The 18,910-nt window shown below is 33.6% G+C and overlaps 4 protein-coding genes and 1 non-coding gene across 5 annotated transcripts; 3 read left to right on the top strand and 2 right to left on the bottom strand.

Moving 5' to 3' along the window:
* Nucleotides 1-182: 182 nt before the first annotated feature.
* On the bottom strand, nucleotides 183-255 carry TBLA0Ftrna4K. The gene has a single exon. It is a non-coding gene; the product is annotated as a tRNA-Lys (tRNA).
* A 2,211-nt stretch (nucleotides 256-2,466) lies between these two features.
* On the top strand, nucleotides 2,467-3,240 carry YIP4 (Yip4p; the record flags this gene model as incomplete). The annotated part of the gene is made up of 1 exon (XM_004181058.1): nucleotides 2,467-3,240. One exon carries the CDS (start codon nucleotides 2,467-2,469, stop codon nucleotides 3,238-3,240), a length of 774 nt encoding a protein of 257 aa, XP_004181106.1.
* A 939-nt stretch (nucleotides 3,241-4,179) lies between these two features.
* On the top strand, nucleotides 4,180-9,201 carry MDS3 (Mds3p; the record flags this gene model as incomplete). Its single annotated transcript, XM_004181057.1, has 1 exon — nucleotides 4,180-9,201. One exon carries the CDS (start codon nucleotides 4,180-4,182, stop codon nucleotides 9,199-9,201), a length of 5,022 nt encoding a protein of 1,673 aa, XP_004181105.1.
* A 722-nt stretch (nucleotides 9,202-9,923) lies between these two features.
* Nucleotides 9,924-17,954, top strand: GCN1 (Gcn1p; the record flags this gene model as incomplete). Its single annotated transcript, XM_004181056.1, has 1 exon — nucleotides 9,924-17,954. The coding sequence occupies one exon, from the start codon at nucleotides 9,924-9,926 to the stop codon at nucleotides 17,952-17,954; it is 8,031 nt and encodes a 2,676-aa protein (XP_004181104.1).
* Nucleotides 17,955-18,204: 250 nt separating this feature from the next.
* TBLA0F00400 (uncharacterized protein) lies at nucleotides 18,205-18,429 on the bottom strand (the record flags this gene model as incomplete). The annotated part of the gene is made up of 1 exon (XM_004181055.1): nucleotides 18,205-18,429. The coding sequence occupies one exon, from the start codon at nucleotides 18,427-18,429 to the stop codon at nucleotides 18,205-18,207; it is 225 nt and encodes a 74-aa protein (XP_004181103.1).
* Between the last annotated feature and the right edge of the window lie 481 nt (nucleotides 18,430-18,910).

Here is an 18,910-nt window from a genome sequence, read left to right as displayed (position 1 = left end):
GTTTTCTGGTCCTTACTTCTTTGTTCTACCTTAACCCTCTAGTTTATTCCTTTTGGCTTTAGATTCTTAAATAGAATTTATGTTCACAATTCACTTACTTGTTAATCTACATGTTCACTCCGTTATCAGGTGATATTAATTTATACACGTGACTAACGTAGCTCACACTACGCAAAAAATAAAGCCCTGTAGGGGGATCGAACCCCTAACCTTGTGATTAAGAGTCACACGCGCTACCGATTGCGCCAACAAGGCTCTTTTTCGTTGTTGATGTTGTAAACCGACTTAGGAGTACAATACACTTAAATAGTAACTACCAAAACTTAACTTAACAACCTTATTAACTTAACACCAGTTAATACTTCGAACTTACGAATATAATTGTTGTTCTTTTTAAACTAAATAACTATATGAAAGAACTATAAATTTATGTCTTAAGTCTGGAAAAGCTGGCCTTTAAATACTTTTCAAAGGTCAACGCCAGCTTTTCCATTTTACTTTAATTGGTCTGTTTATAAACTTACTTACAAGAGTAGGAGTGCACAGTTTGAGTAATGCTGGCTAACTAGTAGAGATTATGCATCGAACAGATATTCACAGGGATGCAACTAGCGGTTGCTCAGTGTTGTGTATAATTTCTAGTTAGCAACTTGTAGATGAGTATAAAGTCGATCTTGTCTACAACAGTTGATGTGACATAGGGCTATTGTTAGTACACTGTGTCAAGGGTTAGGAGCTTACAAGCTCTAACTAAATCAGAGACGTTCGCGTCAACATGTTGCGACGCGTAAACTCGCTTGTATATAAAGCGATGCCCATGAGGCATCTATATAGAATTACACAGAATAAGATAAGTAAGTTATAGTTATAAGAATAATCAGGGTTATAGTCATCTGTAAAATACTAGCCAGATCACTATATAATAGTTGAAAATGTTGTAGATGTATATTAAGTATATTATAGCAATAACTAAACAATAACTAAACAATAAAAAGTAATGTTCTCAAGTCTAGACTATAAGCAAAATAATCACGTAATCTGATGACTCCGAGTCATACAATCATACAGTCGTGCATTCACGCAACTATATGGCTACGAGTCATAATATCATGATCTCATGTAATTGTGCAATTGCTTGACAATTAATAACCTAATATTCAAGATATATAGTTCTATTTACAACATATAAATAGGGCTACTTATCCATCAAGAATGTGTAAGCTTATAGTTCGTTCATATTAATTTTATAATTATAAGAAAAACAAGTTATTATTTAAGTACAAGTGGTATTTAGCTTTAGTGTAAAGTCTAATAGCTCAAGTATAGTTCAGGTTTGTGTAAACCCTAAGTCCTAATAGTTTATTAGTATTGTCCCGAGACGATTACAACAGATGACTTCACATTATATTGTTTATTAGAATGTCAGATAAGTCTCTGATATCTGATCTGTGGTCTAATTCTAAATACTATGTGCTTATGACAGACCTTAACCTCAATCCACCTCAACATGATCTCAAGCAATCCAACATAGACATATCATCCACATGTCATGCTGCTATCATGCTATTCTTTCTTTATTGATTTACTCAAGTCAAAAGAATTTAATATTTTTCCTCTAGTAAATCTATAATAGCACAACTTATAAAATTTGAAAATGTATCTTATGCCTTATTCAAAGCATATTCAAAGAGTATAAATTACTTTTTAATATGTTACTATTTAATTTCTTTTGGAGGATCTTTAACTTTAGAAGGAAAAAAGGTTGCCATAAAGCAAAAGATAGATTAATATTCTATAAGTTCATTATTTCTTCATTATTGATTGTTTTTGGTATCTTCCAAAATTATAGATACTATCATCCTTTTCCCCCCTCTCACTTCTATATTTTAAATATTCACCGATGTGAGTCATTAAGATTGGGGAATAACTTGGGAATATAATACTTTTGTAAAGGAGGTAGTAACCAAAGCTAAAACATAATCCTACTACTACGGTTGAAATTTTGATTTGGGTTTTAAAAATTTTTAGCACATATGTTCGTTTTATTGTTTGTCTAGAAACTATAATTCATATTAAGTCATATATTTCAGTCATTTTCTATGTATTTTAACGAGCATTCAGCATTTCAAGCACTCTTTGTTGTAATAAACGAGTCTGAAGTATGTATTCTTAATATCTTTTTCTAGCGACCACTACGCGGTTACCCTCGCCTAATGTCAAAGGGGAAATTGTCTATGAAATGAAAAAATAAAAAGAGGCTATAGTGACACCTAACTGGAAGGTATTTATTATTTATAAAGGGCTAAATTAGCATCAAAGAATACAGGTCACAGCAGCTATTGATCGTTGAAACTGAAAAAGGGGAACTTTCTAATTAGTTCAGTACTACAGAGAACTATTGAAAGAGTTCGAATTAATAAATTTGAAACAATTAATATTGAATAAGGTGATTTAAGAAAAATTAAAATGGCCTCTAATATACCGGACACCGATGCATTTATTGAACCAGACATTATTGATCCTGAGCCAGTAAATTCAAGAGGAGGCATGCCAATGGATATTCCCTCCGGTAATATGGACTCCATCGGCGGAATGGACAATAGTAATCTTGGGATGAATAATCCAACAAATTTATCTGCTCCACTAAGAGGTACCTTAGACGAAACAATTCTGCAAACCTTAAAGCGTGATTTGTTGAATATTAATTTCAGATTGAGACAAGTAGTTTATCCACATTTCCCTACCGGTAGATCATTAACTCAAGGGTCATCGCAACAAACTAATAACGTTCAAGATATCGCAGCTCATTGTGATTTATGGGCCCCTCTATTATTCATTATATCTTATTCCTTAGCAGTTTCTCATGCTCATTCATTATTTTCAAGTCTATTTGTATCATGTTGGTCTGTATTGATTATCATGGCGTTACATTTAAGATTAACGAAGCCTTACGATTCAGTCTCATTAGTTTCGTACATATCTGTAGTTGGCTATTGTATTTTCCCTCAAGTTATCCAATCATGCCTCACTCAAGTTATACTGCCACTATGTTTCAAGCCTATCAAGAATCCTACCATATCGGTAAGAGTACTGATGATTTTGAAGCTTGTTTTAACAGGTATTGCTACATTATGGTCAGTAACAGCAGCAACCTTAGTATCTAATAGTAGAAGCTTTATTCATGTTTACCCCTTAGGTTTGTGTTTATTCGGTTTATCTTGGCTGGCCACCATTCTGTAAGACTATTACAACGAGGATAATCGAACCAAGCAATTCATTAGCTGTTACAAAAACATTGGGTTTCTCCACAACACAAATTTTAATGATTATGTATTGTTCTGTATATTTTCCTACATACATTAATTTCTATAACTAGTCGAACTTTCGCCACAAATAACTATTATCTGCATAACTCATACTTCGCCAACTCATATGTTGTCACCTTATAATTGGAGAAAAATCCTATCAATATATCCCTTCAATAAGACTGAATAATTGGTTGCATATATTGTCCTTGATAACTCCTAGTTTGTCGTTACTATATAATTCAAATAGTGCCTATTCTTTACTATTTGCGGCAGAACCTTAAATTATATTTTCCAACAACTGACTTTTTTTTTGGGTCAACGTGGATTCGAACGAAGGTGATGTTAATGGCAATCTTTGGGAGATATTAAGAAAAACGAACTGGAGTATAAATTGAAATTTGGAATATAATCACTAGATCCTGGTTAAAGGATATATTTTAGGAGAAATAGAAAAAAATTCCCGTAAGAGTTAGATCAAGACTCACTCATAATTAGTGGTTTAAAACAACGATAAAACTTGGTTTATTACTTACCGTTTTTTTGCTAGCTCTCCATATAAAAAGCCTAATTCATTCAAGATTAGAGTTAGAATTATTGATAGACTACATTCTCTTTTACAAGTTTTACAGAGTTTTCTTCTTTCGTTTAAACCAATTTTATTTTTGCATTTCTATTTCTATTCAGTATTGATCTATTCCTGTCATATGAATTAGACTGAGTATCGTTTTATTTTTTTATTTCCTTTTTTTGATCATATCCCGTATTGACTTTATTTTACCTTTCTTCAAATTTGTTCATATAGATATATTATCCTTTAACGCTCAAACCTTCAAAGTCACATTAAAAGTTCAAAGAAATTCCCTTGAAAAAAATGCATATCTTACAGCCCTCTTCCTGCAACTGTTACACTCTAGACCTTCCTTCATTACCTGAAAACTCTGTCAATTTAGATGAGTCAGTGAAGAGAAAACTTAAACTAGATTGCCGTACTGGGGCTGCTGTTGAGTTATCAAGATCTGACATATTTGTACATGGTGGTTTAACCATCCCCTTAAATTTAAATGAAATCAATTTGGCTCAAGTCCAAAAAGAAATTATCATGTATTTTGCAAAAGAATCAACAGGTGCTATTTCTTTTAAAACCTTGGCAGATTGGATCAGCTCTGAATTATTCTTCTTAGATTTAATTTCGAGATCTTGGCAAAGAGTCGAAACATCTATCAATCACGAGTCATTAGAGATGATTAAAAAAAGAGCTAATAACACAGATTATTATAAAAGTAATGGGACTGTGATGTTAAGAGAACGTTTTTATCACTCTTTATGTTATACAAACTCCTCACTTTACATGTTTGGTGGTTTAATCGTTAATCCGAATAGTTCTTATGAGTTAACTCCAACAAATACTCTTTGGAAGTTAGATTTAGAGACAAAAGTATGGACTCTATTAAGTATGGATTCCAGAATTACAGAAAGGTTTGCTCATTCAATGCATGTTAAAAATGAAAATGACGAAATAAGAGATACAAAACTAATCATCGTAGGAGGTTTAAATAAAGATGATGAGAATGTAAATTCCATCGATATATTTAATTTATCTCATAATTGTTGGGAAGTAGATTTCAACACGAAATATAGAGATAAAGTCAAAACAAATATTGATAACCAAGTAGTTTCACTATCCCCAACAGCTAATTTTTCTATTCTAGTGGAAAAAAATGAAGCTAACATCCCCGCAATAGCATTTTACTCTCCTTATGCCAAGTTTAATAACTCAAATTCAAATTCCGATTTGGTATCACTTAAAAATCAAGATAATTCATCCACATCATCATCTACACATTCTCAGACATATCCACATTCGACTCATTTACCCCATAAGCATCCACATACGTCTCATTCACATTCATTACATAATAAAAAGCTCGATCCGGTTAAAACAACGACAAACCTTAGGTCACCTTTTGTAGCCTTGCCACTATTACCAGATTCAAAAGGTATGAGATTAGCTTCGATTGTCCAGAAAAGTGATACTATTGAGAATACTGAAGCTCCTTATAACCTTTTATTCCCAACAGGTGATCATTTTGGCTACAATATTATTTCAGCCGGGTTTTTTCCAAATGGACAAGCATCAAATTTCCATTGTTTCAATTATGATATTCATACAGGTAAATGTACGAAATTAAGTATTCAATGCTCCGATTATGAAATTTCAAAACATAGATTTTGGAGATTATTTGTTTGGCAATCACATTTTCAAGGTATTTTATTAGGTACAAAAGAGGATGACAAACATCTGCCAACAGTTCAACGTTTTGATTTTATTTCAACCTTTCCATTACCTGTGCTAAGCACATCTAATATGTATAACATAGCAAAACAGCCACAAGTCCCACCACTTAGGAAATCGGGGCCAAATATAACAACACATCAAAATTTTAAAGAAAATGAACGATCACTGAAGGAAGATGACCCACAAGTGTTTAGAAAATTAAGCTTTGCATCAACTGCTACTTCACAATTTGAAAGTTACATTCGTTATATTGCTCCGCCTAAAGAAACAGCAACAATTAGGTCAATATTCCCATCATATGCAATGGTCCTTGGTAAAGATGCCTGGGAAATATTCGGCGGTTCATTGTCTGATTTTGAAATAATTACAGATGAAGGTGATTCCATTGGTGTTCCGATGTACCTATTACGTAAACGATGGGGACGTTATTTTGATATGTTATTATCACAGGGTTATTCAAGAGCATGTGCGGAATATGATGCTGCTAGGTTATCGTCTAACCCAGTTAATCCTTCCCCAAGAAATTCTCCTGGGCCCACTTCGGCACCTTCAAGAAAACCATCTGACGTTTCTTCCGCTTCATCACTAAGCAATCATTTTAATAATATGCGAAAACAAAGCGTACCTGGCATCCAATTAACAGCAGCAGATGAATCAAAAAGAAATCATTCTCTCACTGCATCTCCAATTGCATATGATAATGTATCCTCTGATGAGTGTCCCTTATCGCATATAATCGGGTATAATGATTATGATGATCCTGTAGCTTCCCCACTTACTAGATCATCAAATACTGCTTCAAATAATCCTTACAAGAAAATTTCAGCTGCACATTCCCCCGGTCGTAAACATAGCAGTAAAATGAGGTCTAAGTCAGATGAACTCTCTGTGACTAGTTCATCTAATGGAATGGTATTTAGGGTGCCCTTTCAAGAAAAGGATGGTACTACCTCCAACCCACATACTTTGCCAGAAAAATTTAACTTCAATAAGGAAAAGAGAAGATCTTCAGTTGCTGTGATGTCACCAGCCGATTTGACTAATTCAAAAAATATAGAGCCAGCGCGTCGTGCGTCTCATCCAAATCCTTCACCAACAGGTATTGATGACATTCGAAACCATGTTGCCCTTCGATTTTCTTCAAGTACACATAACTCCAGGAAAGCTTCAGTAGCATCTCAAGGAAGCTCTATTTCGTTTGTAAGCTCTACTTCAGATAGAATGGGTAATTCATTATATCCACCACCTACTGGAGGTGGTAGTGTTCATTCGTCTATTCTTGGCATTTTAAACATTGTTTTACCGCCTCAGCCAGATATACCTAATGAGCCATTACCTCCTATTCCTCATGATCTTCCATCATTTTTTTCTAGAAGAAGAAACTCATTTGCAGAGTTTGTGTATTCAAACAAGAGCAGCCCTTTATCATCTAGAAGATCTTCAACAAATCGTTGTTTGAGTTTACCAGAATTAAAAAGTCCTGATAGCCTTCCAATTACTCCTCCCCTTCCATTATTAGAAAAGGACACTGAATATGAAAATTGTTCACCAAATACAACCCCATTGCATCATCGACGTTCATCTGCTAAAACGAGCATCGCTAATTCATCAAGAAATAATAGTTTTTCACGAGGTTTTACCCATGGAGATTTTCACAGGCCGTCAATCACCTCAACTGCTGACAGTGCTGATAATGGTCCTTCAAGTTTTGTTCTTGAGTTTGAACCATTATTGACGCCAAGGTCTCTTTATATGCCATGGTCTACAGAAACTATTAGTGCGTTTGCTGAATTTTTCTTCACTGGGCAAGTCAATGGTAAATGGATGCTAGCCCCAGTAGTTTTGAATTTATTAGTTATGTCCAAAATTTATGAAATTCCATTACTTTTCACATTAGTTACCGAAGTTTTATATGCCATTATTGGTAGAAAAGAAGAGAGTCTGTTCATTACATGCGATTCTATGATAGAATTATTCCATTCTAAGGTCTCTCGGCATTTTGAGGAAGATTTAACTACAATGAACAATTATCTAATGAGTGTGGATGTATATTGTGATTTGATTAAGTTGAAAAACTCTTTAGAAGATATTGAAAATGGCTTTTTTGATGCTGAAATTATTAAAAAAATGTCAAGAGGTTATTCTTTGAGTACAACAGAAAGTGGTGAAGGTGATATCAATGAAAAATTTTCTCCAAGAGTTTCAAATGCTACTTCCTTTGTAAATTATGTACCAACTGTTTTTGCTGGTGGACCAAGGGACAGTCATAACTCTATTGGATCGTTTAGCTTTCCTACTCAAACACCTAGAGAATCATTTACAGGTTTCAATTCTAAAGTAAAGAAGAAATCCAGTTTGAACAAGGAAATTGATTTTTTTGACACTCAAAAAGGGTTGAAAGCTCAAAGTGGAGATTCTATTGATGATATGGGAAATACTTCTCATTTGACTGTGGATCCGATGAATGATGATACTGGTATGTCAGATATAACATTAAAACTTTCGAATTCTCAATTACATATGAATGACTCAGGTGTATCAGGAGTTTCAGGTAGTAGACAAACGTCAGGCGCAATTGATCCTAAAGGATTTCCAGCAGAAGGTGGAATCCCTGATGATTTAAAGGAACAATTAGAACAAGCTAAACTATGTAATTTGTCTGAAATGGATGATTTATTTATTGATAAAAGCATTAATGTTTATCAAAAGAACGAATCGAGGCAAACTATGCAATTACCTGCAGATGAATATTCCTCATCGCAATCTGATTCTGATGAATTTGACTCAGAATTGGGCGTGTTGTCTATGAGTAAAATGAGACGCAAAGTAGTTGAAGGTCATGCATTAGACGACTCCGTTGATCCGTTGTTCAAGATCCAGTCCGGTAATACTAGTCCATCAAAAAATCCATCCACTCGTGGAAAGCAAACTACTTCAACAGGAGGTTCTGGCAGAGCATCAAGAGAGGATATCGCTCATTTAGATTTAAATATTCCAACGATCGAGAATTTAACTTCCCCAAATGCTTTACCGCCCGTTGACTATATAATGAAATCTATTTATCGCACAGCTGTGTTAGTCAATGATGTAAAGTTGATTGTACGTTGTTTAAATGCAATTGAGATTTCTAAGCTACTAAAAGCCATGAGAAAAAGAATATCTTTCGAACTCGGGCAGATTGATGATAATCGGGACAGCAACTACCTCCAAAGTAAAGGTGAAAACTTTAGAATGAGAGCATTATCGAACACCAAATCAATCTCACCTGAATCCTCAAGCGCTAGCTTGTCCATGATGTCAAATATGTCTACAGAAGCAGGTCGAAGAGGATCACCTAGATTATCCACACAGATACCTTCTCCAAAGACACCTACTAGCATGAAGAACTTTGAAAGAAATATTAAGAATCCTTCACAAAATAAGAAAGGTAACTCTAGGCATAGTAACATTTCTAGCAACATTCCAGCAACTTCTACTGCTGTTTTAATGAACCCAGGTGTAATGCCTCCACTACCCCCCTCATCAAATCCTAAATCAAAGAAAGATAACGCAAAGAATGCAGGAGGATTCTCGTTCTTTGGTAAAAAGAGAAATTAAATTGACTCAATCGTATATATGTCAATTTTCATATATTATTTACGTAGGCACCGGTTTAATGCTTATCTCTCATATGATAGTATGCTCAAGTATCTATGATACCTCAGCAGAAGATGCTAAGACAATTAACTAAAATTATTTACAAGTCCAAAACTACAAAAGATAATACAGCCTCAGTTTTTGCTAGTCAAAGCACCGCTATAAAGGTGGTGAAACGGCCACGGCACAATCCACATCGACCCATGATAAACTAGAATGCAAGCATTCACTTAAATCTAGGGTGACTTCCGCCTGATTAGGGCACGGATGTTTAATGAAACTAAAACCTCTCCTCATCGACTGTTATAGTTGATGAAGATTTTCTAATTTTTAACTAAAAGAAATTTTTTTTTAGTCAATTCGAACCCGAAAGTAAAAAATGTCTTCCTTTTATAGTTCTCTTTTCAAAAATTTTGTAGTCGTCGAAATTTTTAATATTTTCTTTGTAGGGTTTGAAAATTCCGAGCAGAGCTTTAACCGAAGATTTTCGAATCTGAAAACTCGGTTCATCACTGAAAATTCATACTTGGTAGCAGCCAACAAAGTAATAAGATTCATTTTATTATTTTATTAAAAATAGCTCTGTTAATCTTTTTTTAACTCTTTTTCTTTTGTACATTTAATACAAAAAGCCAATCTTTCTAAGAAATCCAAACTCGTTTATCGTTGAGAATAATTTCGAGATGTCAACTGCTGAAGTGGTGGTTTCCTGGGAAGTGTTGGCGCCAGAATTAGAAAAGACATGCAATGATTCATTGGTTTCTAATAGATCCCCTTATTTAGCTAATATTTTAGAATTAATTAAGGACAAAAAACTTTCTGATTCTGATCTGGCACGTGTTTCTGTTGTCTTGTTGAAGACGTTTACTATATACCAAGATTATAAGTCCAAAAAATTGGTTATTTCTATTTTCCTTGAGATTTTACAATTGCAACCAGCCTTTTTAGAAAAGTACATTCATTTCATTTCTGAACAAGTGATAAAGAAGCCAGGTACGAAAGCTGTTTCTGATTATTTAAATATTTTGGAATGGATTGACGCATTCTGGAAATACGCAAGTAAAGATATAACTATTTTTGAGGAAAATGCTGTAAAATTATTACAGTCGCAAATTTGCACATCTGCAGCAATTGAAATCTCTATTGATAACCATGAGCATTCAAGGAAGACTCTCGAAAAACAAAACCAACATAGGAGGAGAATTCGTCATAGCGTATTACAATCTAATATTAAGACCTTTGTATCTGTTTTTAGAAATAATAAGGATACTGCTGAACATTATATGAACTTTATATGTAAAACTGTTCTTGAGGATTATACTAAGCTTTCATTACCAGTATCTGGTATTTTGATCATCTTGGGTTCTTTAACTCAATCAACTCTCCAATTATTTTCTCAGCAACCAGTTTTAAACAACATTCTCAGAGTAAATTATTCAGAGAAAGCTTGTGTTTTTGTTGGTAAGGAAGTCATCTTAGGCAAAAATCCGCCATCCACTTACTGTTTGGCTACTGGTTTATCGCCATTTATTAATGAATTTGTTACTCTAGATTTATTTAAGAAGCATTTTATTCCAAACCTTGAAAAAGCTAATCTAAGGGCCCCAGAATTGGCCTTTAGCATGTCAACCGAATTTTATCATGCTATAAACGCTTCTAAGATTGATTTGATCGAAATCTATTCATCTTCTAAACTTATGTCTCAGTCATTTACCTCATTGAAAAGTACCAAAGAAGTAGTAAGAAACGCATCGTTAAACTCAGTAATTATGCTATTGAACTCCTGTGATCCAAAAAATACCGATTTAAAATGCTTAAGCAAATTCGTAGATGAAATATTTAAAAACATAAAATCTAATTTGAATGCTGATTACAAGACAAATGCTTCAAAGATTTTGGTTAATGTGCCTATAATAGATAATGATCTTTCGAAAAAATTGGTGAATAATTTATCAGCCTATGTTTCAAAAGAATCTAATGAAATTGCCTTGGATGCTATGTTATTGGCCTTCTTTAAACATTACTTTCTTTTAAATGAACAGATCGAAAATATCAATAAAGTTATCAGCGATGGTCTGAAGGAAAAAAAGCCAGTCTTGAAAAAAATTTGGAATCAATGTTTCCTAGAGTGTTCTGAATATGCAACAACAGATATTTTATGCACCTTCTCGGCTGAGTGCTTAGATTTTATTAAAGATACTTTATCACATCATCCTAAAACAAATCAGCGAGCAAATTTGTCTTCTTTCCAATTTATAAATCGTATTAACGTTTTAAAAATAGAACAAATTCAAAAAGCTATTGGCCTTATTTTTGAATCTTTACCTTCAACCACTTTGGGTGTTTCATTTTTGGAGTTAACTTTATCTACTGTCTTATCCTCTGAAGAGCGTTTATTAGCAGTTCAATTATTAAAACAGTTATTTAGCATTTATCCAAGCATAATTGGGTTCAGTATCATTAGCTCTTTAGAGGAAAAAATTAACACTATTATTGAGGATACAACCGAGAACACTACTTCGTACAGTTATATTTCATCTGTTTTTGACGCTATTAGTCAACCACTTGAGAATAAGGAAATTCTCTCTAAGATTTTAATTCGTAATTTAATTGTCGCTCAAAGCAAATTCTTCCGTTTGAAAAATGGATGGGCTAGTTTAGCCTTGTCTGCTGGTTTAGATCCATTCAACATTATTAAGGATCATTCAACTGAGCTAGTGGAACGTATTTCTTCCATTATGTTAGACAAAAACATGACTAAAACAGAAATATACTATTGTGCCAGTAAAGCTGCTTCTTATGCAACATTCATTAACCCAACAGTTATGGCACCATTAATTACTGATTTGATAAATAGAGATCTTAATACGGAGGAATTATTCCATATTACAGCAGAAGATTTACAGATTTGGTCAGGATTGGAAGGTGAATTAGTAATCAATGTATTAGACAAAGATATTGCTAAAAAATTATCTGATAAAAACCGTAAGGATTACGAAACTTTGAAATGGGAACAGAGTATTAGAAAAGAGCAAGCAAAGAAAAATGTTAAAAAACTATCAAAAGAAGAGCAAATATTGGTTAATGCTCAATTAGAAAAAGAATCACAAATTAGAACTAGAATCACAAAATTACAGTTATCTTTATTCCGTTCTATTAATATTATCGACATTTTAAGTAATGATGCTACACTAGCTAGTAATGGTGCTGAAATTTGGTATCCGGTTGCTGTAAATGCTTTATTAAAGTTGACCCAAACTTCTAATTCATTTCATTTAATTGACACTCAAGCTATTGATACTTTTCTAAACCTTTCAAAGAATATGTCTTCCAGATTAGAAAAAACAAGATTTTTTATTGGTTTGGCTACTCTTCGTGTTCATAATGTGAACCATATACCAGATAACTTTACCCAAGAGCCAATATCGGAATTACTCACCAGAATCCTTTTCAAAGTAAAGTTCATTGCAGATAGAAAGCCATTAGATGCATTAAGTTTGACTTATTTGTTACCATTATTAATTGTTGTTTTGGAAGAAGGTAAAAAAGCTGCTATTAGCAATGCTGATAAGCCAATTTCTAGAAGTGATTTTGTTGAAGAAGATAAAAATGAAGAACATTTAATGCTAGCAATGGAGATTGTCGCTGTTCATGCTGAAGTTTTCGAAGATCCTTCAATTCCAAGAGTTCCAATCTTGACAGTTTTATTCTCTCTACTGGCTTTACCCTCTCAAGCCAAGATGGCTAAAGAGTGTTTTAATTCCTTATCTCAATCAATCTCAACAGCTCCAACTTCCGAAGATCTTACTGTAATTTTATCTTCAATACTATCACCAAACCCATTCGTTCGTGCAACCATTTTGGAAGCTATAGATGGTGAATTTGAACTGGAACCATTCATGAACTTTTCTCCAGAAATTTATATTTGCCGATTTGATTCAGAAGAATCTAATAGAGAAACTGCAAATTTTATTTGGGATTTTAGCAAGTTTGAAATTACAGATGAATTGCCATCTAATTTATTAAATTTCTTTAAGCAATCTGATAGTGGTTTACGTTTGTTTGCAGCTAGAGCTTTTGCTGCTTCTGTCTTACATCTTAAAGAGACAAATTTACATGCTTTGGATTCTTACTTAAAGTTACTAATTAGCTTTTATAAAGAAAAAGCTCAACCTTTAGAAGATATGCTGGATGAATATGGTTTGGTTATAACAACTGCTGCTGAGCGTGAGGATCCTTGGGAAGCAAGAAGCACAATAGCAATTGCTTTAAGAGAATTATCTGATGTTTTTACTGAGGAAGGAGATACTATTATCTCTGTTATCAGGTTCCTCATTGAAGATGGAGCTTTGGGTGATAGAAACTTATTGGTAAGACAAGAAATGAAGGAAGCAGGTGTAGAAATCATTACGGAACATGGTGCTAAGAAGGTTGAAGAATTGATTCCGGTATTCGAAGAGTCATTGACGGCATACCAAGATGCAGCAATTAAAGAAAATGTTATTATCCTTTATGGTTCATTAGCTACACATTTACCTAAAGGTGATGCAAGAATTACTACTATTGTTGAAAGATTATTAAATACATTAGATACCCCATCATCTGACGTTCAGCAAGCCGTTTCTCAATGTTTATCTCCATTGGTAAAGATGTTTAGTAAGGACGTTGAATCCTATATTAACACTCTAATGGATAAACTTTTAAATCCTACTATTCCAAAATCAATTCGTAAGGGTGCTGCTTGGGGTATTGCTGGTCTAGTTCAAGGTTATGGTATTTCTGCATTATCTGATTTTGATATCATTCGTAATTTGATCGAAGCTGCTGAAGATAAAAAGGAGGCCATTAGGCGTGAATCTGTTGCGTATGCCTTTGAATATTTGTCAAAGTCTTTAGGTAAATTTTTCGAGCCATATGTTATTGAGGTTTTACCGAATATTTTAAAAAACCTAGGTGATTCAGTACCAGATGTTAGACACGCTACAGCTGAAGCAACTAAAGCTATTATGGCTCATACTACAAGTTTTGGTATCAAAAAATTGATTCCTGTTGCAGTTTCAAACTTGGACGAAATCTCCTGGAGAACAAAGAGGGGCTCCGTCGAATTGTTAGGTAATATGGCCTACTTGGACCCTACTCAGCTATCAAACTCCTTAGCAACCATTATTCCAGAAATTGTTGGTGTTTTGAATGATTCCCATAAAGAAGTTCGTAAATCTGCTGATGAGTCACTAAAGCGTTTTGGTGAAGTCATTAGAAATCCAGAAATTCAAAAATTAGTTCCAGCATTGATTAAAGCTATTGGTGACCCAACAAATTATACTGAAGAAGCCTTAGATTCCTTAATTCAAACTCAATTTGTTCATTATATTGACGGTCCATCTCTGGCATTGATTATTCACGTCATTCATCGTGGTATGCATGAAAGATCTGCTAATACTAAGAGGAAAGCATGTAAGATTGTCGGTAATATGGCTATTTTGGTTGATTCAAAGGATTTAATTCCTTACTTGCAACAATTAATCGATGAAGTAGAGATTGCAATGGTCGATCCTGTGCCAAGTACTAGGGCAACTGCAGCACGTGCATTAGGTGCTCTTGTGGAAAGATTAGGTGAAGCTCAATTCCCTGATTTGATTCCAAGTCTGTTTGCTACATTAGAGGATGATAACAGATCAGGCGACCGTCTAGGGTCTGCTCAAGCTCTAGCGGAAGTTATTAGTGGTTTAGGTGTTTCAAAATTGGAAGAATTGTTACCATCTATTCTATCTGGTGTCACAAACTTTCGTGCGTATGTGAGGGAAGGTTTCATGCCATTATTACTTTTCTTGCCAGTCTGTTTTGGTACTCAATTTGCGCCTTATATTAATCAGACTATCCAGCCCATTTTAGCTGGTTTGGCTGATACTGATGAAAGCATACGTGAGACGGCTCTAAAGGCTGGTAAATTAATCGTTAGAAATTACGCTACAAAGGCCATTGATTTATTATTACCTGAATTGGAACAAGGTATGTTCAATGAAAATGAACGTATTCGTCTATCTTCGGTTCAATTAACAGGTGATTTGTTATTCCAAGTTACCGGTATTTCCTCCAAAAATGAATTCGACGAAGAATCTGAATACAGCGGTGAAGTTACTAAAAAGATGGTTGAGATTTTGGGTCAAGAACGTCGTGATAAAATCCTTGCTGCCTTATTTGTCTGTAGAAATGATACTTCTGGTATTGTCAGAGCTAATACTGTTGATATTTGGAAGGCATTGGTTCCTAATACACCTCGTACTATAAAGGAGATTTTACCCACTTTAACTGGTATGATTGTTTCCAAGCTGGGTTCAACTTCAGTTACATTACGTAATATTGCTGCTCAAACTTTGGGTGATCTAGTTCGTCGTGTTGGTAGTAATGCTATGTCTCAATTATTGCCAACTTTAGAGGAAAATGTGAACTCTTCCGATGATTCTAACTCTAGACAAGGTATTTGTATTGCATTAACCGCTTTAATTGAACCTTCTTCTGCGGAATCATTGGAACAATATCAATCTATTATTGTTAATATCATCCGTACCACATTAATTGATGGTAGCGAAGCTGTCAGACAATCAGCAGCTTCTGTATTTGATGTGTACCAAAATGTAGTTGGTAAGGTTGCTGTAGACGAAATTCTACCATATTTATTAAACATCCTAAAGTCTTCGGAAAACTCAGAGAATGCATTATTGGGTTTACAAGAAATTATGGCGACAAAATCAGAAGTAATTTTCCCAATTTTAATACCTACCTTATTGACTCAGCCAATTGATGGATTTAGAGCTTCTGCTCTGGGCTCCTTAGCAGAAGTGGCTGGATCTGCATTATACAGAAGATTATCTACAATTATCAACTCATTAGTTGATAGTTTAATTATTAAGGATATCTCCACTGAAAATAGAGAGTCATTAGAACAAAGTTTTGATAAAGTATTATTATCAGTGAACGACAACGAAGGTTTGCATCCATTATTACAACAAATAATGTCATTATTAAAGAGCGAGAATCTGGAAAAGCGTGTGGTTATTTTAAACCGTTTACCCAACTTTTTTGAATATACTACATTAGATTATGACATTTACACACCTGATTTGGTTTCTCGTGAAATCCCATCATTAGATCATGAAGATCCAACAATCGTTAATGGGGCCTTTAAAACTCTATCTGTTCTAATTAAGAAGCAAGACAAATCAATGCTAGAAAAGCTAGTAATTCCAACTAAACAGGCGTTACACTTAACTGGTAAGGAAGGAACAGATATCGCCGCATTTGCTTTACCTAGAGGTCCGGGTTGTATTTTACCTATATTTTTACATGGTTTATTGTATGGTTCAAATGACGAGCGTGAAGCATCTGCTTTAGCTATTGCGGATATTGTCTCTAAGACACCAGCAGCTAACCTAAAACCATTTGTAAGTGTTATTACTGGTCCATTAATTCGTGTTGTTGGTGAAAGATTTGGCGGTCATATTAAAGCTGCTATCTTATATGCATTGAATATTTTGTTTAGTAAGATTCCACAATTTTTAAGACCATTTATTCCCCAATTACAAAGAACTTTTGTTAAATCTTTATCCGATCCAACTCATGAAATATTACGTCTACGTGCTGCTAAAGCTCTTGGTACTTTGATCGAGTATCAACCAAGAGTAGATCCTTTAGTTATTGAATTAGTTACAGGTACCAAACAAGCAGCAAATGATGGTATTAAAACTGCAATGTCAAATGCCTTATTGGAAGTTATTATCAAGGCAGGTTCTAAATTGAATGAGAATTCTAAAGCAGCTATAATTAACTTAGTTGAAGAAGAATTCTTTTCAAGTAGTGATAGTTTAGCTGTTGCATACGCTAAATTGATTGGTTCTCTATCAGAGCTTTTATCAGTTGATGAAGCTAAGCATATTTTAACAGATAAGGTATTAAACAGCTCATTAACTGGTGATAATGCAAGATTTGCCATATTGACGTTGAATTCATTTTTAAAGGATGCCCCTTCTCATATTTTTAACACTGATTTGAGAGATCAGTTTGTTGACTTCATTATCGCAGCTATTCAATCTAACGAACTATATATCAGTAGAAATGGTTTGATGGCTGCAGGTAAAATGCTATTATTAGAAGGTGAAACAAAATCTCCAATGTCTAAGATTTTATCTGAAAAATCCTTTGAAATTGGTACCAGTAACATTGAAAGATTAGTTAATGAGTTGGGTATTCAAATATTAGAAAACGCAGATCACTCCCCTGAAACTAGAAGATTAGCTATCGTAATTGTTAGAACCCTATCTAGATTCAAGTATGAAGAATGTATCAAGCCATATTATGATGTTTTAGGTGTTTCGGTATTTACTTGTATTCGTGCAACAATCATCCCAGTCAAATTAGCAGCTGAAAAAGCTTATTTAGCTATGTTCAGATTGGTTGAGGAGGAAGATATGTCATCATTTAATGAATGGTTTGACAAAATCTCGAAGAACGGTTCAAATATTGAGACTATAACTGGTGTTCCGGTACAATTGAGATCAATAGGTGATTACACCAAGAGAGTAGGTAAAAGATTAGGTAGTGTTGAAAGAGAAAGAATCGCAGCTGGTGGTGATGCAGAAGCTATGTTCAGTGACAGATTTGAAGATGAAAAAGAAATCTGGGCCATTGGAGATATTGAATTGGAAAAAGACATTTGAGAAAATGCTTTCAAAAATAGACTATTTCCAACTTCTATATAATATATATTTATATATGTATGTGTATATTAATTTACCTACATTTAAATCAATAACATCAAAATAAAAGTTGTAAATAATTGAACAGTATATTTACAATTGCAAAGACTCTCATTAAAGAAAAATCGCATAGGAATGGTATATAAAATTATCGTGCCATGTTCAAATATCAAAGATCCATGATTAATATGAGATACTAAGTGAAATTAAATTATACACCTAGCATATCTACCATTTTCCAAACTATTCTCTCTAGGTAAGGGTAATGTTGCCACCATTTAATTCCATGTGGATCATCGCTAACAAATAAGAAGTAAAATATTCTTAGGATAAGAGATTGAAGTAACTTTTTTCCTGTTATTTTCCAAACAATGTTAATTACTAAAGCAATAAATAACCATCTTACTATATTCTTCAGTTGATCCTCTTTTAGCATTGAGTTTAATTGGATCCCCTTTTCTTTAATTTTAGACTCATTTAGGTTTAAATTTTTTTTTAATAGATCCGAGATATTATTGAATTTTACATTTTCTGAAAAAATATGTAAAGAAAAGATGCGTAAAGTACTAAGTCAGGAATTAAGAGTTACTTATCTTGGCATCTAAATTATTATAGTATAAATTTTTATTTATTCAGTTATAATACTTAAATTTTTAGAACTTTATAGAAAATTGAATAAAATTCTATTTTATATTCTTTATTTAGCACACTATAAAATTTCAAAAAGCTGGTCTGAGCTTATGCAGATCAAGAGAATTGTAGTGTAATAAAATTCGAACTCAAGATCCTGCAGAAAATAAATTCAAACTAAATTTTTATAGTTAGACAAAATTCTGTCGAAATTGTGCATCTCTTTTTTAGATAATTATGTGAATAATTTTTGAAACCTGTTAGTGTTAAACATACCTTAAAGAGAT

Source organism: Henningerozyma blattae, chromosome 6 (genome assembly GCF_000315915.1).
Source record: "Henningerozyma blattae CBS 6284 chromosome 6, complete genome".
Classification (NCBI taxonomy): Eukaryota; Fungi; Ascomycota; class Saccharomycetes; order Saccharomycetales; family Saccharomycetaceae; genus Henningerozyma; species Henningerozyma blattae.
The sequence above is the reverse complement of the archived record's forward strand: the minus strand, read 5'-3'. Positions and strand labels throughout refer to the sequence as shown.